Source organism: Rhinopithecus bieti, unplaced genomic scaffold (assembly GCF_001698545.2).
Source record: "Rhinopithecus bieti isolate Rb0 unplaced genomic scaffold, ASM169854v2 scaffold_20175, whole genome shotgun sequence".
NCBI classification, from domain to species: domain Eukaryota; kingdom Metazoa; phylum Chordata; class Mammalia; order Primates; family Cercopithecidae; genus Rhinopithecus; species Rhinopithecus bieti.
The window spans coordinates 354,045-373,055 of NW_016809984.1; the positions used below are offsets into that span (position 1 = coordinate 354,045).

Genomic DNA, 19,011 nt, shown 5'->3' on the forward strand with positions numbered 1-19,011 from the left:
TGTAGACTCAAAATGATCTGTTGCATGGTTTTTGCAGGACTGGTTCTGAAATAGTCTATGTCAGCTTTAATCCCATTTATTTGTACCAAATGCATGTAAATATCTGACTGGTGTGATAAAATAAATTATTTGGGGAAAAAATCCTTAATTTAACCATTTAAATTTTGGAAATGTTTCTAATTAACCAAGAGATCCAAAAGAAAGCAGTTCAAGAAGTATGTCACTGAAGAGCAGAAGTCAAATCATAACCAATATTGATTTTTTTCAGGACTGATTCTGAAGTAGTCTATGTCAACTTTAATCCCATTTATTTGTACCAAATGCATGTAAATATCTGAGTGGTATGATAAGTTATTTGGGGAAAAAAAATCCTTAATTTAACCATTTAAATGTTGGAAAGGTTTCTAATTAAACAGGAGATCCAAAAGGAAGTGGTTCAAATAGCATGTCGCCGAAGAGCAGAAGTCAAATCATACCCAATAGAGTCTGAGGTGGGTGCGGAAGGGGATGATCCAGATGTTAGGGCAGTCTCTGCTAAGGAGGCCTCTTCCTGTGGTATTGGGTGGTGTTCAAAGAACTTGGAGACAAACAGCAAACTGTGAGGCAAAACAAAATAAACCTAACTTGTGTAAAACCCAGAAGATTCGTAGACCAAAATACATAGTTAACAAAAAAAAACCTGAGATCAAATTCTATTCTCAGAAAAAACTGTTAAAATTCAATTAGTTGTATTTTGTCTAAAGGCTTTTAAAAAAAAAAAAAATTATACTGTGCTTTCAAAGGCATGCTTATAACCAAAAGCTAATCATTCTATTCAGCAAATTTCTACATACTACAAGATGAAAATCATGCTTTATGGTTAAAGAATCATGCTTTATGGTTAAAGAAGAAGTATCTACTGTAAATTAGGTGACATTAAATTTACTTAAAGTACAGAGTTAAGTTTTATTTGCTCAGGTGATCAAGAAAAATAAGACTTTAACAGCAGCAGCAACAATGATACAAAAAAAACTGGCATACAGCAAAGAGAAATTTTAGAAAGAGATATGTACTGGATACAAAAATTTTACATCTTACTCAAATAAATTGGGGGAAGGGAGTTGAATGCGGATGAATAAGAGAAAGGAAGAATATAAACGTAATTTACAAAATAGTTAACAGAATCAGACCACCTGATCTGTGGTACAAAATCATAATGCTTAATTTAATTGAAACAACTCTCCCTCTCCTCCTAGAAACTATCCAAAAATGGTTTCTATGGGTTAGGGGTCTTGATTAATTAAACAATAATATAAAATATAAATTAACTGTATAAGCTGAACCAGAATTACAATTTTGGAGAGAAATACTGCCTATTCAAATATTATTCTCTAACTACACTTAAAAAAAAATTCTCTGTAACAACTGTACGGAAGAAAAAACCCTCACAGACTTCAAACGTCATAGCTTCACGTTAAGAAAATTTAAGTGTAAAATGGTAGGTAGAAGATATATTTTTGGATTACTTACTCAAGTTGGTCATAATTAACACACATCAGTGGAACCTCTGTACTACAACGCTGGTGAAATTTATAACCACATGTTTGACAGCGGAAACCCTGGAAAAGCAGCTTTCGACAAAAGTCACAAAATGCTAAGGTGAAAAATGTTTTTCGTACCTGCAAGGTAAAAAATCATACAGATTTCAAAAACTCACAAGAAAACTTTCTAGAAACTGACATATCTACTTTCTTGTTTAAAATAAAATTGTAATATATTTATATCATGAAATTCACACACTAAAGTACTATTACAAAATGAAAACCAGGGGGTTCATGATAGTAGATGGACTACACATATTTATTTCCCATCCCAGTATCTAACTTAAAAACTCAGAAGTTAAAAAATGAGAAATGAGTAAAAGGCTGGCAACTGATTTTAAGCTTGACAACATAAAAGTAAAAGTAGAGATGAAAAGGAGGAAACAGAGGTGAAAAGAAGAAGAGTATACTTATCATACAAAGAGGGAGGTTAAGAAATGCTGACTGGTGTTGATGGAACAAGAAAGGTGTATATTAAAGTTACAAAGGCATCCAATAGAAGAACCAAAAAACTACTACTAATAAAAACATTGGGGGAGAGGAGGAAGAGGAAGAACTAAAAATGAGCTAATTCCTTATAGGATCAGTAATCAGTATATGATATCTAAAGTTAATAAAGCAAGAAATTATGGCTAAAAGATAATTACAGTCATGTGCCACATGACACTTCAGTTAATCATGGACTTTATACCACAGTAGTCCCACAAGATTATAATGGGGTTGAATTAATTCCTATTGCCTAGTGACACCTTGAAGATCCTGACCCCGTGTAGATCAAGGCTAATGTGTATGTTTGTGACTTCTTTTTTTTTTTTTTGAGACAGAGTCTGGCTCTGTTGCCCAGGCTGGAGTGCCATGGCACAATCTTGGCTCACTGCAACCTCCACCTCTTGGGTTCAAGTGATTCTCCTGCCTCAGCCTCCTGAGCAGCTGGGACCACAGGCACGTGCCACCACGCCTGGCTAATTTTCCCCTAAGTAGAGAAAAGGTTTCACGAAGTTGGCCAGGCTGGTCTCAAACTCCTGACCTCAGGTGATACGTCTGCCTAGGCCTCCCAAAGTGCTGGGATTACGAACATAAGCCACCGTGTGCAGGTTGTGTCTCCATTTTAACAGAAAAGTTTAAAAGTAAAAAAGAAAATTAAAATTTTAAAAGAGAAGAAAGCTTATAGAACAAGCACATAAGGAAAATATTTTGTATAGCTATATAATGTTTTTTAAATTTTTTGAAATTGTTATTTCAAAAGAGTCAAAAGTTAAAATTAAATCTTAGTTTACTGTAAATTTTTTACTTTATAAACTTATTAAAAAGAAAAAATTTTTTAACTGTAGTGTAGCCTAAGTGTACAATGTTTATCATAAAGTCTACAGTAACAGATAGTCATGTCCTACGCCTTCACATTCACTCACCACTCACTCACCAGAGCAATTTCCAGTCCTAAAAGCTCTGTTCATGGTAGATATCCTACACAGATACACCATTTTTTATCTTTTATACTGTATTTTTACTGTACCTTTTCTATATTTAGATACACAAACTTGCCATTGTGTTAAGGTTACCTACAGCATTCAGTACAGTAACATTCTGTACGGGTTATTAACCTAGAAGCAACAGGCTCTACCATATTGCCTAGTTGCACAGTTAGGCTATACCATGTAGGCTTGTGTAAGTGCATAACAAAATCACCATTGATGCATTTCTCAGAACATATCCCAGTCGTTAGGCAATGTGTAACTGTATTTATTAAGATGAAAATAACCACCAAAGAGCTTAAAACAAAAACCATTAAAAATTAACAGTGATTTCCTCTAGAGTAGAATTGGGGTGGGAGGGAGAGACTATAATCTAAATAATAGCTAAAACAAAACAAAACAGCTGACAGAATCAGAACCCCGATCTACAGTCCAAAACATAATGGTTAACTTTGGATAAAATGTAAAACAATTATTTATAAAAGATAAAACTAGTAAGCAATCATATGAAAATCGAAACAGCTCTTCCTAATCTTACTAAAAAAAATAAGGAACAGAAAAATCACCTAAAAGACAATAAGATCTATTTTTTCTAACAAATGAGCAATTTCTTAGAGGATTAGAACGTTTGGGCCTCATAAACTTATTTGTGAACACTTCTCTAGGTGAAACTTAGAAGGCGACATGTAAGAATTCCATGTTAAAGACAAATGATGTAGAACATCAGTCACATAACAGAACTGTGCTAGGGAGAATCTATCCTACTAAAGGCAGAAATTGCTTAAAATATATTTATTTAGTGTATATAATAATAAGAAAACGTAAGAATAAATATCAAAACGTTAACAGTGGCTATTTCAGAGTGGCGAGAGCATGGGTGCTTCTATTTCATTATTTATTCTTTGCTCTATACTCTTGAGATGGAGTCTCGCTGACGCCCAGGTTGGAGTGCAGTGGAAGGATCTCGGCCCACTGCAACCTCTGCCTCCTGGTTTCAAGTGATTCTCCTGCCTCAGCCTCCCAAGTAGCTGGGGACTACAGGCATGCACCACCATGCCTGGCTAACTTTTGTATTTTTTGGTGGAGACAGAGTTTCACCATGTTGGCCAGGCTGGTCTCGAACTCCTGACCTCAAGTGATCCACCCGCCTTGTCCTCCCAGAGTGTTACAGACATGAGCCAACACACTCAGCCTCTATATTCTTAATTCATTTCAGTTTTTCAGATTTTTTTTTTTGAGACAGAGTCTCGCTGTCACCCAGGCTGGAGTGTAGTGGCACGATCTTGGCTCACTACAACCTCCACCTCCTGGATTCAAGCGATTCTCCTGCCTCAGCCTCCCAAGTAGCTAGGACTACGGGCGCACATCACCACCCCTGGCTAATTTTTGTATTTTTAGTAGAGACAGGTTTTTTCATTTGGGGGGGGTTAATACTTTTAATTACATGATTGTAATTATACAATTTCCACTATTCGATATTTTGTATAAAACCAGTTACAACTCACAAGATTTTCAAATGAGACAGGATTTTACCATGGTGACCAGGCTGGTCTTGAACTCCTGACCTTGTGAGCTGACCACCTTAGCCTCCCAAAGTGCTGCGATTACAGGTATGAGCCACTGTGTCCGGCCAGTTTTTCAGAGTTTTAATCACAAGCAATAGTGAGAAATATATTTTACATTATGATCCCATATATAACTGTATTCATACAACAATACTTACCCTAATATACAACATGAATTAGAACTTTCTAATCTATTCTGCTACATGTAATTTTTAAATGATATATTAAATAGATTTCAAAATTCTATTTTTCATTTTATTTTATTTATTTTTGATAGGGTATTGCTGTTTTGACCAGGCTAGAGTATGGTAGCACAATCATGACTCACTACAAAGTTTGCCTCCCAGGCTCAAGTTATCCTCACACTTCAGGCTGCATAGCCAAGGTTATTGGCGCACACTACCACGCCCACCTAATTTTTGTATTTGTTTGTAGAGTTGAGGTTTTGCCATGTTACCCAGGCTGGTCTTGAACTCTTGGGCTCAAGCGATCTGCCTGCCTCAGCCTCTCAAAGGATTAGAGGCATGAGCCACTGTGCCCAGCCAGAACTCCATTTTCAATACACATTTATTTACACATCCTGTTCCATTAAGAATAGAAAGTTATTGAAAATATTTCAAGAAAATTACATCCTGGCCTGGCGCAGTGGCTCATGCCTGTAATCCCAGCACCTTGGGAGGCTGAGGTGGGCGGATCACGACGTCAGGAGATAGAGACCATCCTGGCCAACACGGCGAAACCCGTCTCTACTAAAAAAAAATACAAAAAATTAACCTGGCGTGGTGGCAGGCACCTGTAGTCCCAGCTACTCGGGAGGCTAAGGCAGGAGAGTGGCGTGAATCTGGGAGGCGGAGCTTGCAGTGAGCTGAGATCACGCCACTGCACTCCAGCCTGGGCGACAGAGCAAGACTCTTATCTCCCCCCCCAAAAAAAAAAAAAAAAAATTCATCCTGATACATAATACATTCTGGCTTTTCGAGGACATTTAGTTTTAAAAGTGGCTCTTATTTTCTTCACCTTTTTTCCTATGTATCACTTTCCAGGGGATATAAAACAGGTAAGTGCCTATTTCTAGTTGTGTTATTTTTCCATTTGTCTCTGAATATACAAGAAATTTTAAAATCTTTACAATTTTTTATGTGGCCATTATTTACCAAACCAAACAGGGAGGTGACCAAAACATCTGAAGGAAAGAAAACATGTGGATATGCATTTGATCATAAATTTTAAGCAATATAAGCCTATATCCGTAAGTATACCTTTGTCAATAAAGATGAGCACTGGAAGATACATCTTTCTTTTGGGTCATAACTTACACTTAATCTAGTATCTGAGTATACATAAATATGTACGGCAAATTAGTGAGAGGCACTGTCCTGGCAATTTGCATGCATTAATTTGTAAGGTGTGGGGCTGTGCGAAGGAAGACACTGAGTGTCTGTAGAAAAAGGAGAAGGGCTGGATACATAATATATGTTTCAAATCTTGTTTCCTCACTTTCCAGTTCCCAAGGACTCTTGGGATATAGAGAAATTCTGAAGGGATTGCTTTTATAACTGACTATGAAACCATGAGGCATAAGCAGTACTCCTTGAATAGCCAAGCAAAACCCAAGACAGCCAAGAACACTTTTCCTTTCTAAGTGGAACACAGCTTTTTACTCTTGCCTCTATATGGCACTCAAAGCAATCATTCTAACACACAAATCTAATCACATTTCTCCCCATGCTTACAACTATTACATTTCTAATTATTTTACAGAAAAGTCCAAATCTTTAATACGGCTTACAAGGATTTTCATGAGCTGGACTCTGCTTATTCTACCCATAACTCTTATTCTACCCACAGTACTGTTAACAACCCACTCTTCAACCTTGTATCATCCATTCTGAACTTCTTTCAAAACTTTCAAAGGTGACGTGCTTTCTTGCTGTTCCCTCTGTTTAGGGTACTCTTTACTTGATACTTATTTCCTCATCCATCAAGCCTAAGCTTAGATATTTCTGTCTCTGAGAAACCTTCCTGACTCCTCAAAAGCCAGGTTAGGAATCTCTGTGCATCTACAAAACTTTATACAAACATAGTAATTATGAATGTTTATGAAAATTTATTAAATCTTCTCTCTAAGGCAATGACACTATCTTATTCATTTGTCATATCCCTAGGTAAGATATGGTATTGGCAAATGGAAAGTTCTCAATAAAAATTTACTGGCAAGTATCCAACTAGGTGGTGACAATTTCCATACTCTGGAATCAATCTGCAGTTTGCTTTCACTATTCTTCTGTGGCAAGGACCTTCCTGAGGCATCATTTTAATGCTATTTTCTCATGCTTAGCAACTTAGGTCTTCTTTTATCTCCTCATATCCAATTGCTAGCTAAGAAGAATTATTAAGAAACAGAGTAGTAATCACTATGAAATGTACGCTCAACTGTATTTGTATTCTTAAGAACTTAAATAAAAATCTTAAAATTCATCCACTCAAAATTCAACATGTTAAAATTATTTGCTGCACAGTAAAGTTTGATTGACATTAGGTGTATCTTACACTTGTCCAAAAAAAATGCCTTACAGAAACATAAATCTGATTTGATTATTCACTACTAATGGAGGCTTGAAAGCATAAACCCCAAATGAAATAATCTAATCAATGATCTGCTTTCAGAGCCCAGCTGGATTAATCACCAAGACACATGGGAAAATACTTGACGCCTAAAGGGTAGCAGTAACTATCCACCTAGAAAAAACTCTGGCCAAAATTCCATATATAGAAAAAATAAAGAAATGTATTCCTGACTCACAGACAACTTTTGGCTTCTGCCTGCCATTTTAGAGGCTAGGTTCTCAAGTTCTATGTAGATCTTCATCTCTAAGACGAAAGGTCCCACATTCTGGGCCTTATGCTGGTGACACTTAGGCTTATGCTAGGTTCTAGCAAATGCAAAAACCAGACAAAGAAAGAAGCCTCAAGGAGAGTTTAATATCCAGCCATTCTATTTCCATTAACCTATCCTTCAAAAACACAAGGGTGTGTACAAGTGTGTCAAGATATATGCAGAAAGACCTCTTTAGCCCTGTATGTAACAGATTTTTTAAAATACAAAAACTTAAACGTCTATCAATAGAGAAATGGTTAAATATACTGAATTCCTATTCTTATGAATTACTACATAACCATACTAAAATAAAGCCAGGTATACTGACATGAAAAGATGTCCATGACATCCTGTTGAATTAAAAAAAAAAAGCAAAGAATATCACATAGTATGGCTCAATTTTTGATTTAAGAAAGGGAAAAGAAAAGAAAGTAATGAAAGAAAGGGAGAAAAAAAGAAAGGAAAAAATTTTGGGCTTACAGGTACAAGCACATGTTTGTATACACAGAAAAAAGTTTGGAAGACAGAACAATAATCTGTTAATCTAAACAAATGTTGGCCTCTAGGAGGGTATTTTCACTTTTTTTACTTGACATACTTTTGCACTATTCAAAATTTTCTTTTAACAATGCATACATATTACTTTTTTAAATTAAAAGAGTATAAAGATTAAAATTAAACTCTTGTTTAAATATAAGTTTTAAAGAAAACAACTGATTTCAACTCAGGTAAAATGTCAGTTCCAAAATTACTCATCCATATTTCACATTCCTTAAATAAAATTCATTCAATAAAATTTGAAGATTTTGACATTTCAAAAAAAATGTAAAGATACATACAAAGTTGTGTGTTGTAAGTGGAACATTCTCCAACACTTCCACATGCAATTCTTCTCCAGTAAGCCAGGAAATATCAGTGTCCCAGCCAATTGGTTTCTTCTCTCTGAAAAATGTAGACACAAGCCTTTCTTGGTTATTACACCTAAAAATATTCATATACCTCATGCTGAAGATATAAAAATTCATTATCGAGGGGCTAGTAACAGTGAGGGAGGTTTGGCTCCCTAGTATTCCATCGTTAGAAATTTAAATGGCAATAAATTAATTTTAAGTTTACCCCAAATAAATGTATCACTCTTGGACAAACAGCAGGGTAAAGAGATGTACTCTTTTCTTCAAGTCAGCTCCAGAAAAGACCTACAACAGCAGAAAATGGATTTTTCCTGGGGTCCCAAAAAAAAAAAAAAAAAAAATTCACAGGTACGGACTTATCTATCCATTCACGGAAAAAGAGTACTCAAGAGACAGGGACAACATGCCCCCAAAATGATTTCTTTTTTTTTTTTTTTTTTTTTAAAAGAGGATTCAAAATGTGAGGGTCTTGGAACAATGTTAGATACTTTCTGAAAGAAAAGTAGGTCAACATAAAATGTTAATTTTGATACACCTTTTGTGAAACTACGTATTTGTATTAAAAATGGGAGGGGGGTAAGAGTCCATTATCCAAATAAATCACACTCTGAATGGTTCAAAAATTGTAAGAATCTCAAATTCCAAATAAAATCATTTGATCAAAGTAACAAACACTACAGTCATATAAAATTATTTAACTCCTCATATGGCCTACAAAATTTCTTCAGGCTCAGTATTAATTTAATACTTTTTCTTAAAGTAGACTTTAAATTCCCTAGGTTTGGGTAAAGATCCTAAGAAAACTTCAAAATTTAATGTGTGATTTTCTTTTTAAACAAAATTTCACGTCACATACAAACCATACCCATCCTGAATTCTGTAAACAGCACAGCACTCTGGGATTAGACCTCTCATCATCAGTGCTTTCTTTAGACTGTCTCGGACTGTAACTCCACACCTTGCAGGTACCTATGGTATCATAAATATATTGATAAGAGGTAAAGGGAGCAAATTACATTTTTTCATATCATTAAAAAAATTTAGTAATTCACCTTTAAAAAGTCAAATGGGTCACTAGGTCAGACACAACACCATTTCTACAGCTAACTTAATACTAAAGGGAAATTATAACCCAAATATGTGTTATTATTCACCAACTTAAAGCAAAATTAATTTTCATTAAAATTATGAAATATTTTAAACACATAAAGAGAAAAAATAACAGTATCTGCTACAATACACCCACCAACACAGTATATCCATCACTGAGAAATAACAGATGTCAATATTAAAAGCAAACTCAATTTTGATCCAATATTGTTCAGAACTGAAAACTATATAACCCGTCAATCACACTGACTGTCCTTAAGAGACATCTTACTGGCCCTAAACATAGCAGGAAGAAAAAAATGTAATGTGTATACTTGATATTTGTTGTTTGGTGGCCCTGTTTCCCCTGGGAATATTCCCTTCTCTAGAAATCCAAATAGTACTAGAAAAGCTATCAATCAAGGGTCACAACTTTTATGTCACTACAGATGACAGAAGCTGGCTAATCAGTTTCCCATACCCCTGGCAAGAGCAACTGGTCCAGGGCTATATATACGACCCAAACAGCAGCTGAGTTCTTCCCTAAATTGATACATGGACACTGATTGAGAAAAGTCCTTGTTTCTACTGTAGTTCTGTAGATTTGTAGAAGATACAAATCTGGAGCCCTCAGTGGACATACTCTCCACACACTGAGAAAATCTGTTACAGAATGAAGCTAACATATGAAAGAAGCAGAGATTACATGGGAAGCGGGGGGAGGGAAAGGGAAAGGGAAAAAGAAAAAATCTTTCTGTATATTTAAAGTTATCCATATCTCTAGCCTTTGCCTTGCCTCATCCCCCACAGGCAAATCTGAATAAGTTGGAACTGAAGGTGTAGATTAAAGTGAGGCAGTGTAAGTACAGAGGATACAGTTTTTATTGGGAGGAGGTGTAAGAAGAAGGGGAAGTGTTAGTTTCCAACAATAAGCTCCATTTGTTTAAATTAAGGTGCTTAGCAAACCAAAAGTTTCCAAAGAAACTGGGAATATTTATGCTAGAGGGGAAAAAATGGGGGTAAAGGTAAATATAAGACAGCTGAATTCAAATAATATATTGAAGGGGGAAGAGTCCAGAAAGTCTAATTAGGATCTATGACCAGAAATAACAGGATGCAGCAGGTAGTGCAATATAACCATTAAAACTATCCAGGTTGCGTGCGGTGGCTGACACCTGTAATCCCAACACTTTGCGAGGCTGAGGTGAGCGGATCATTTGAGGTCAGGAGTTCGAGACCAGCTTGGCCAACATGGTGAAACATTATCTCCACAAAAAAACATAAAAAGTAGCAAGGCGTAGTGGCGGGTGCCTATAATCCCAGCTACTCAGGTGGCTGAGGCACAATAATCACTTGAACCCAGGAGGCGGAAGTTGCGGCGAGCCAAAATCGTACCACTGCATTCCACCCTGGGTGACAGAGTGAGACATTACCACAAACAAACAAAACCTAAACTTTTACCTATCTAGCAAGGTAAAAGTTTGTCACGAGGGAGTGGGCTTATCATCGTAAATATTAAAGAGGAGACTGGATTGGTACAGTTGATCCTCATTGCTTGTGGAGTCCATACTTGCAAATTTCTCTACTTGCTAAAATTTATTTGTAACTCTAAAGTCAATACTCGCAGTGCTTTCATAGGCATGCACAGAGCAGTGAGATATTTGAGTCATCTAACGCATGCACCTCTCCAACTGAGGTCGAACAGTGAAGCTCTCTCTCGCCTTCTTGTTTCAATTTTCATACTATAAACAAGTATCCTGGGCAGAGCCTATTTGGTGCCACTTTTTTCTCACATTTGTGCTTTTTGTTGATGATTCTACTGTTTAAAATAATCTCTAAGCATAGTGCTCAAATGCTGTTTAGGGCTGGTAAGCATAAGAAGGCTGTAATATCCCTGGTAGACTAAGTACATGTGTTAGGCCAGCTTCCTTCGGGCATGAGGTATAGTAATGTCAGCCATGAGTTCAATGTTAATGAATCAACAATATGTCTTTAAACAGAAACACACACAAAACAAGGTTATGTATTGACTGATTGATGAAAATGTGACTACAGGCTGGTAGGAACCTAACTATATTTTCAGTTTGAGGGATTTAGGGTCTGATCAAGGAAAAAGATATGACCATGAGGTGGCAGTAGCATGCATAGCTTTAATGGGTGACACTGACAGGTCTACATGCAGAGGATATGCTTAAAGCATACTGTCCAGAGGCTAAGGCAGAGTGGCCACTACCCAAACAGGACTGGCCAGAAGCTGAGGCGGAGTGGCTATCGTCCAGAAGAGGAGGGGTAGGGGACTCTCAGGGGAGAGGGGAATAGGAGAGGGAGCTTATATGTCTAGCTGACAATGCTAGACAACCCAGGAGGGAGTCTATGTATCGAAGAGCTCCAAAGGGCAACAGCAGCTTGGAATCTTCACAGCCCTGGGATTTGATCTTATCTATACCTAATAGATGTTGAGTACAAAATAGTTTTGTGGGGACTGCAAAGTAGTTTTGTGGGAACTGCAAAGTAGGCAGGCTCTCAGTGGCTAAAAATCTGCTTATCAGGATTATGTTTAAAACAATTAGATGTACAAAAAATTTAGTTTGCTGCAAGCACACTTGTAAGCCAATAGGTCTCAACCTTTTGTAATGGAAGAAACAACCTAGAGGCCAATATACAGAGTTTTTTTTTTTTTTTTTTTTTTTCTCATTTAAATAATAATAATCCTTGTATTTCCCCTAGGAACAAGGTTCAGTGTTCACTAATTGTTTGTAGTGAATTTATAGAACATAACTACTACAAACAATGAGAACTGGTTGTAACCTTTCAGAAATAATGAACTGAAGTGAAAGCTCACTTTTCCTTGTGCCACTCATCTTCTGCCTAATGCCAAAATTTCCTGACTGGTGACCGATTTTTAGTTTTAAACCCCATCCAATGTATCCTATCCTATGTTACCATAGAAATCTTTCTAAATAAGACATTCTTTTTTTCTTTTTCTTTTTTATCTTTGTTTTTAATTTTTTACTTTTAAGAAGGGATTCTTAACTTTTGCGCATGCATGTGCATGCACACCCGTGTGTGTGTGTGTGTGGGTGGGTGTGTGGGTGGGTGGGAGGAGGAGAAAGACTTGTGAAAAACTAATGAAAGGCTCAAATGTGCTCTCTGAAACAAAATTTCATAGGGTTTGTGCAATCTGAAGCCCACGCTGAGTGCACTGAACTCAGCATTTAACCCATTCTAAAATATACTCTTACATTTCACTAGTCTGCTTAAAATTTTCCCATTATTTAATGAGACAAAATTCAAATTCCATAATGTTTCATAAAAGGCCACCAATGACTTAGAGCTATCTATCCTTCAGCCTCTTTGGTAATTTCCCTCAGGCACTCCAGGAATGCACTTCAAATATGGCTATGCTCCCTCATGCTTCTCTACATATGCTGATCCTAAGTTGTATATATATTTCATCAACAGGCAAAAATTTGGTTTTCTGCTCTATTACCAAGGCAAGCCATCTATCAGTCCTTCTTAATTCCACTCTTGTAGGCTGAATTTTTACACCATCTGTTCTTTCATGATAGTACCTGTGCAACAGATGAAGACATCAATGGAACAAAACAGAAAGACCAAAGTAGACCCTAACACATAAAGGAAGTGCGAATAAGATAAAGGCAACATCTGAAATGGGGTAAAGATGAACTTTTAAATAACTGATGCTGGGACAACTGGAACTAATCTAGAAAAAAAGGTTCATCCATACTTCATATTGTATACCAGAATAAACTACAAATAGATCAAATATTTAAATGCTGGAAGGAGGAAGGGTAGGAGAGTGAAACAAACCATAAAAGAATTAGAAGAAACCATGGCACCTTCAAATCTTCAAATGAAAAAGGCTTTTACAACTCTGATGCAAAATCTACAAGTCATAAAGGAAAAAATATTAAATTCACCTACATAAAACTAAAAAAAACCTTTTGGATGGCAAAACAAACACATTAAAAGTGAAGTAAAAAGAGTACAAACAGTGAAAAATACATTTGCAACTCATTTAGCAGGTATGTTAGCTTCCTGATACACAAAGAGCTCCTGAAAATTGAGATGAAGACCAATAACCCAAGAGAAAAGGGAAAAGATATGAGAGACAGGTCACAGAAAGAGAAGTGGAAATGGCCTTCATCCATATGAAAATGTATTCACTCTCAGAGGAAAGCAAATCCAAATTTGTGAAGATATTTTCATTTATCAGATTGGCAAAATCCAAAATTTGATAACATATTCTACTGGTACGAAGCTATAGATAAACAGACATCTCATAATTAAGCAAGACCCATGAAGCAAAATTTGTATCTATCAAAGTCACAAATGCAAATTTCTCTTTGACCTACTCAAGCGTACTTCTGGGAATCTATCTCACAGATATGCCTGCAATATATAAGAATAATGTATTTGCAACATTATTCACTACAGTACTAATCGTACATTAAAAGTCCAGAAAGAACCTGAATGTTCATAAACACATCACTGGTTAAATAAACTATAGTACATCTATACAATGGAACTGTCTGTAGTTATAGATACAAAAAAAAATTATGTATGGAAACAAAATTTCCACAATGGCCTACATAAACATTAAAAACAAAATACAGAATGATATATACAGTATATCTTATGTATGAAGAGTGGGGAAATAAATGTATTTGTATTTATGTCTATATTTTTAAAACCATGAAAATTCATACAGGCAGGTGTGCGTGCACGCACACACACACACACACACACACACACACACACACCCCTCCTTAAGGTGCAGAGAAAATTGGATGTATATTTAGGCTGGGGTTAAAACAAGATTTCTTTACGTAAATACCATATGCAAGTACAACCTGTGAAAGGAGGGACGTTGTCTCATATTTTAAGACGAGGAAAACTAAAAGAGGTATTTTGTAATAAACTAGGTTTATGCCTTTCCTCCAAAATCTAAAATTAAATATCTTTGTTTAGCTCGTCAGAGCAATAATTTTTCTCTCAAAAAAATAAAAAAGCATCTTACCTTAAAAAGGAGCCAGAGTCAATGGAATCATGTGAATATTTGCCAAGGAAACTTTAGACCAAAACAAAATTTATGAGTCCAAATTTTCACGTCAATTTTTAAAGTGAATTGAAATTATTTTTTGTTAATGAGCTCACGATGATTCACATACTACTCTACTTTTGTGTATGTTTAAACTTTTCCATAGTTGGCCGGACATGGTGGCTCATGCCTGTGATCCCAGCATTTTGGGAGGCCAAGGCAGGCAGATCACCTGAGGTCTGGAGTTCCAGACCAGCCTGGCCAACATGGTGAAACCCCATCTCTATTAATACAATAATTAGCCAGGCATGGTGGCAGGCTCCTGTCATCCTGGCTACTAGGGAGCCTGAGGCAGGAGAACCACTTGAACCCAGGAGGCAGAGGCTGTAGTGAGCCAAGACTGTGCCACTGCACTCCAGCCTGGGTGACAGAGTGATACTCCATCTCAAAGGGAAAAAATATATATATATAAAATTTTCCATAGTTAAAAAGTCTTTTAAAAAAAATAGTTGTTCTAAAATTTAGGTGGTCATCGAAATTGTTATATGTTTAATTCTTTGAGCTAGAACATTAATTTGGTAATTTGTTTTACAGTGCAGACTATTACATGCTTTAAGTAAATTTCATGATACAGTAACATCTTAAATAAACTGGCACAGAATACACATGCCAATATACAGATTCTGAATACAAATTTAAATACATAGCTTTCTGATTTTATGATTTAACTTAACGCCAAGTTCTTTTTTGGCACTATTATATCAATTACATTTTTTTTCTTTTTTTGAGATGGAGTCTCGCTCTGTTGCCCAGGCTGGAGTGCAGTGGCGCGATCTCTCGGCTCACTGCAAGCTCCGCCTCCCAGGTTCACGCCATTCTCCTGTCTCAGACTCCCAAGTAGCTGGGACTATAGGCGTCTGCCACCACGCCCGACTATTTTTTTTTTTTTTTGTATTTTTAGTAGAGACGGGGTTTCACTGTGTTAGCCAGGATGGTCTCGATCTCCTGACCTCATGATCCGCCCACCTCCGCCTCCCAAAGTGCTGGGATTACAGGCATGAGCCACTGCGCCCAGCCTTTTTTTTTGTTTGAGACAGGGTCTTGCTCTATCACACAGGCTGGTGCAATGATGCGACCTAGGATCACTGCAAACTCCGCCTCACAGGTTCAAGTGAGTCTCATGCCTCAGCTTCCAGAGTAGCTGGGATTACAGGCATGTGTCAGCATGCCCAGCTAATTTTTTTGTATTGTTAGTAAAGACGGGTTTTACTATGTTCGTCAGGCTGGTCTCAAACTCCTCACCTCAAGTGATCCACCTGCCTCAGCCTCCCAAAGTGCTGGGATTACAGGCATGAGTCACTGCCCCTGGCCTAATTACAATATTGTTTTAAAGAAAAAAGATTGCTATGATCTGCTTATAACATGCTTTCATTAAAGTAGAAAAAAGAGGATGTCTATACCACAAAAACTTCAGAAGGTAAAAGCAATTTTAGAATTAAGCACGCCTCCTGGTCAGGCTGAATTTAACTGGCCAAGAACCAGAAACCACAGGATTTATAAAGGTGACATCTTTTACTGCTAAATTGCTGTCCCAATCAAATCAAAATAAAAATGAAAGTTAATCAATTACCTTATTAGTATTCTAAGGGGAAAAAACCCACCAAGCAACAGAGAAGCACTTTCACTGTTGGCAAAGAATAGAGTTTATTAGGAGCCAAGAATGTCCTCGATTCCATAGCTGTTTTATTGAAATTTAAACACAGTAATTTAAGTATCAACCTGAGCTAATACTGCTTCCTATAGTATTCAACCTCATCAAGTTGCTATGAAGATGAAATGAGAGTAAGTGGAAGTGTTTTTCCAAACTGTACCAATATGTAAAAAGTATTATTCTTCCTGTCTACACAGAAATTGAATGGATCACCCTCTTTTATCACTTGTAGAACTTAGTTCTGCTTTGTTGTTGCTAAAAATAAAAAAGGGAGGGAAGGTCTAGCATTTACTCTAGTGATGTCCCTTTACTTTCGACATATTCCATTGAAACTATTTGTACTGGTGAAAGTTAAAGTTTCTGGTATTAGTTTTATTCCTAAACTGGCTAAAATAAGAACATATCTTTTCCTTAATCTTTCCATTCCATAAACATTTCTTGCTTGATTATAGCACAACTGGGGCATGATTTTGAAGCATCAGTCAGTATTGCCCTATCTTTTCCCTTTGCCATTCCTTTACCTTGGATGCCATCAGGATTAATGCCAATCAACAGACATTTGTTTACAAACCCCAGGGTATGGTAAACCCAAACACTCATTCTTTCAAAAATACTTACAGTACATTTACTCAGTATTAGACACTACTCTACTCAATGAGTAAACCAAAATAGATAAGCTGTTCTCACAGAACTAAAATCATCCCATAGATGTTAAAATTTTTTTAGTAGTTTTAGGTACTGTTTCAGACTTTTCATCAGTCAGACAACAGACCCACAGCTAGAATCATAATTAATGAAAAAAACCTGAAAGTCTTTCTTCTAAGACCTGGAACAAGACAAGGATGCCCACTTTCACCACTGTTATTCAACATACTACTGGAAGTCCTAGCTAGAGCAATTGGATAAGAGAAAAAAATAAAGAGCATCCAAATTGGAAAGAATAAGTCAAATTATTCTTGTTTGTGGATAATATGATCTTATATTTGAAAAAGTCTAAAGACTCCACCAAAAAAAAAATTGTAACTGACAAATTCAGTAAAGTTGCAGGATACAAAATTAATATACAAAAGTCAGCAGCATTTCTACATGCCAATAGCAAACAATCCGAAACAAAAATCAAGAAAGTAACTCCATTTACAATAGCTACAAATAAAATACCTAGGAATAAACTTAAAAACAAAGAAGTGAAAGATTTCTACAATGAAAACTATAAAACACTGATACAAGAAATAGGAGAGAACACATGAAAAAATGGAAAGACACTGGAAGAATCAATATTGCTAAAATGTCCATACTGCCCAAAGCAATCTACACATTCAATGCAATCCCTATGAAAATACCAAAGACATTCCTCACAGAAATAGAAAAATAATCCTAAACTTTATATGGAACTACTGAAGGCCCAGAATAGCCAAAGTCATTCTAAGCAAAGTGAACAAAACTGGAAGAATCACATTACCTCACTTCAAATTATACTACAAAGTTATAGTAACCAAAACAGCATGGTACTGGAATAAAAACAGACATACAGACCAATGAAACAGAATAAAGAACAATGAAATAATTCCATACTTCTACAGTTAACTCATTTTTGACAAAGGTGCCAAGAACATACACTGGGGAAAGGACAGTCTCTTCAAATGATACTCCCTGTCCCAGGAATTCCACTTTCAGGTTTGTGACATCTTGTTATATGTGTACAAAGAGACTAATACAAGAATGTTCTTATTACATCACTGTTTGTCATAACAAAAAAATCCGAATATAACCTAAATGCTCATCAATGGAGAAAAACTGTGGTATATTAAGAAGCTGGAATACTTGATAATAGCATTGAATGAAATAGATCTGTATGTATCAACATATAAATACATACACCTTGAAATCATAATTTTGAATAAAAAGGATAAGATGCTGACCATTACATACATATAGTATCATATCACCTTACAAATTAAAAAAACAAAAACACTGGCTTATGGAACACATATATATATAATAAAATATAAAAATATGATTGAAGGTACCTCACACTTATCATAGTGACTGCCTTTTTGGGGACAAGATGGGATGACGGGTGTTCAGCAGAGGAATGGGACTGGCAGAGGAACCTAAATTTGTACTTCTATGTATAATATGAAGCAAATATAACAAAAAAATAGTATTTGTTCATTGTAGGTAACTAAACACATCTGTTTAATATATTGTCCTTTATACTTTTCCATATAAGTATTTTATTTTATTTTATTTTATTTTTTTTTTTAGGAGACGGAGTCTCGCTTTGTCGCCCAAACTGGAGTGCAGTGGCCGGATCTCGGCTCACTGCAAGCTCCGCCTTTCGGGTTTACGCCATTCTCCTCCCTCAGCCTCCCGAGTAGCTGGGACTACAGGCGCCTGCCACCTCGCCCGGCTAGTTTTTTGTATTTTTTAGTAGAGACGGGGTTTCACCTGGTTAGCCAGGATAGTCTCGATCTCCTGACCTTGTGATCCGCCCGTCTCGGCCTCCCAAAGTGCTGGGATTACAGGTTTGAGCCACCGCGCCCGGCCTATTTTTATTTTTGAGATGAAGTCTTGCTCTGTTGCCCAGCCTGGAGTGCAGTGGCACGATCTCGGCTCACTGCAACCTCTGCCTCCCAGGTTCAAGCAATTCTCTTGCTTCACTCTCCCAAGTAGTGGGATTACAGGTGTGCACCACAACGTCTGGCTAATTTATATATATATATATATATATATATATATATTT

At 36.5% G+C, this 19,011-nt stretch overlaps 1 protein-coding gene across 6 annotated transcripts in view; it reads right to left on the reverse strand.

Moving 5' to 3' along the window:
* BRAF (B-Raf proto-oncogene, serine/threonine kinase) overlaps positions 1-19,011 on the reverse strand; it is a 209,067-nt gene that overhangs the window by 72,574 nt on the left and 117,482 nt on the right. For all 6 annotated transcript variants that reach the window (XR_001888977.1, XR_001888978.1, XR_001888979.1 and 3 more), the window contains exons 4-7: positions 9,272-9,375; positions 8,335-8,437; positions 1,510-1,658; positions 477-596 (exon numbers count right to left, since the gene is read on the reverse strand). Coding sequence is in view for 3 of the 6 variants with exons in the window: in XM_017891051.1 (XP_017746540.1) it covers positions 477-596; positions 1,510-1,658; positions 8,335-8,437; positions 9,272-9,375 (476 nt within the window). In the remaining 3 variants the exon portion in view is untranslated. The remainder of the gene's footprint in view (positions 1-476; positions 597-1,509; positions 1,659-8,334; positions 8,438-9,271; positions 9,376-19,011) is intronic.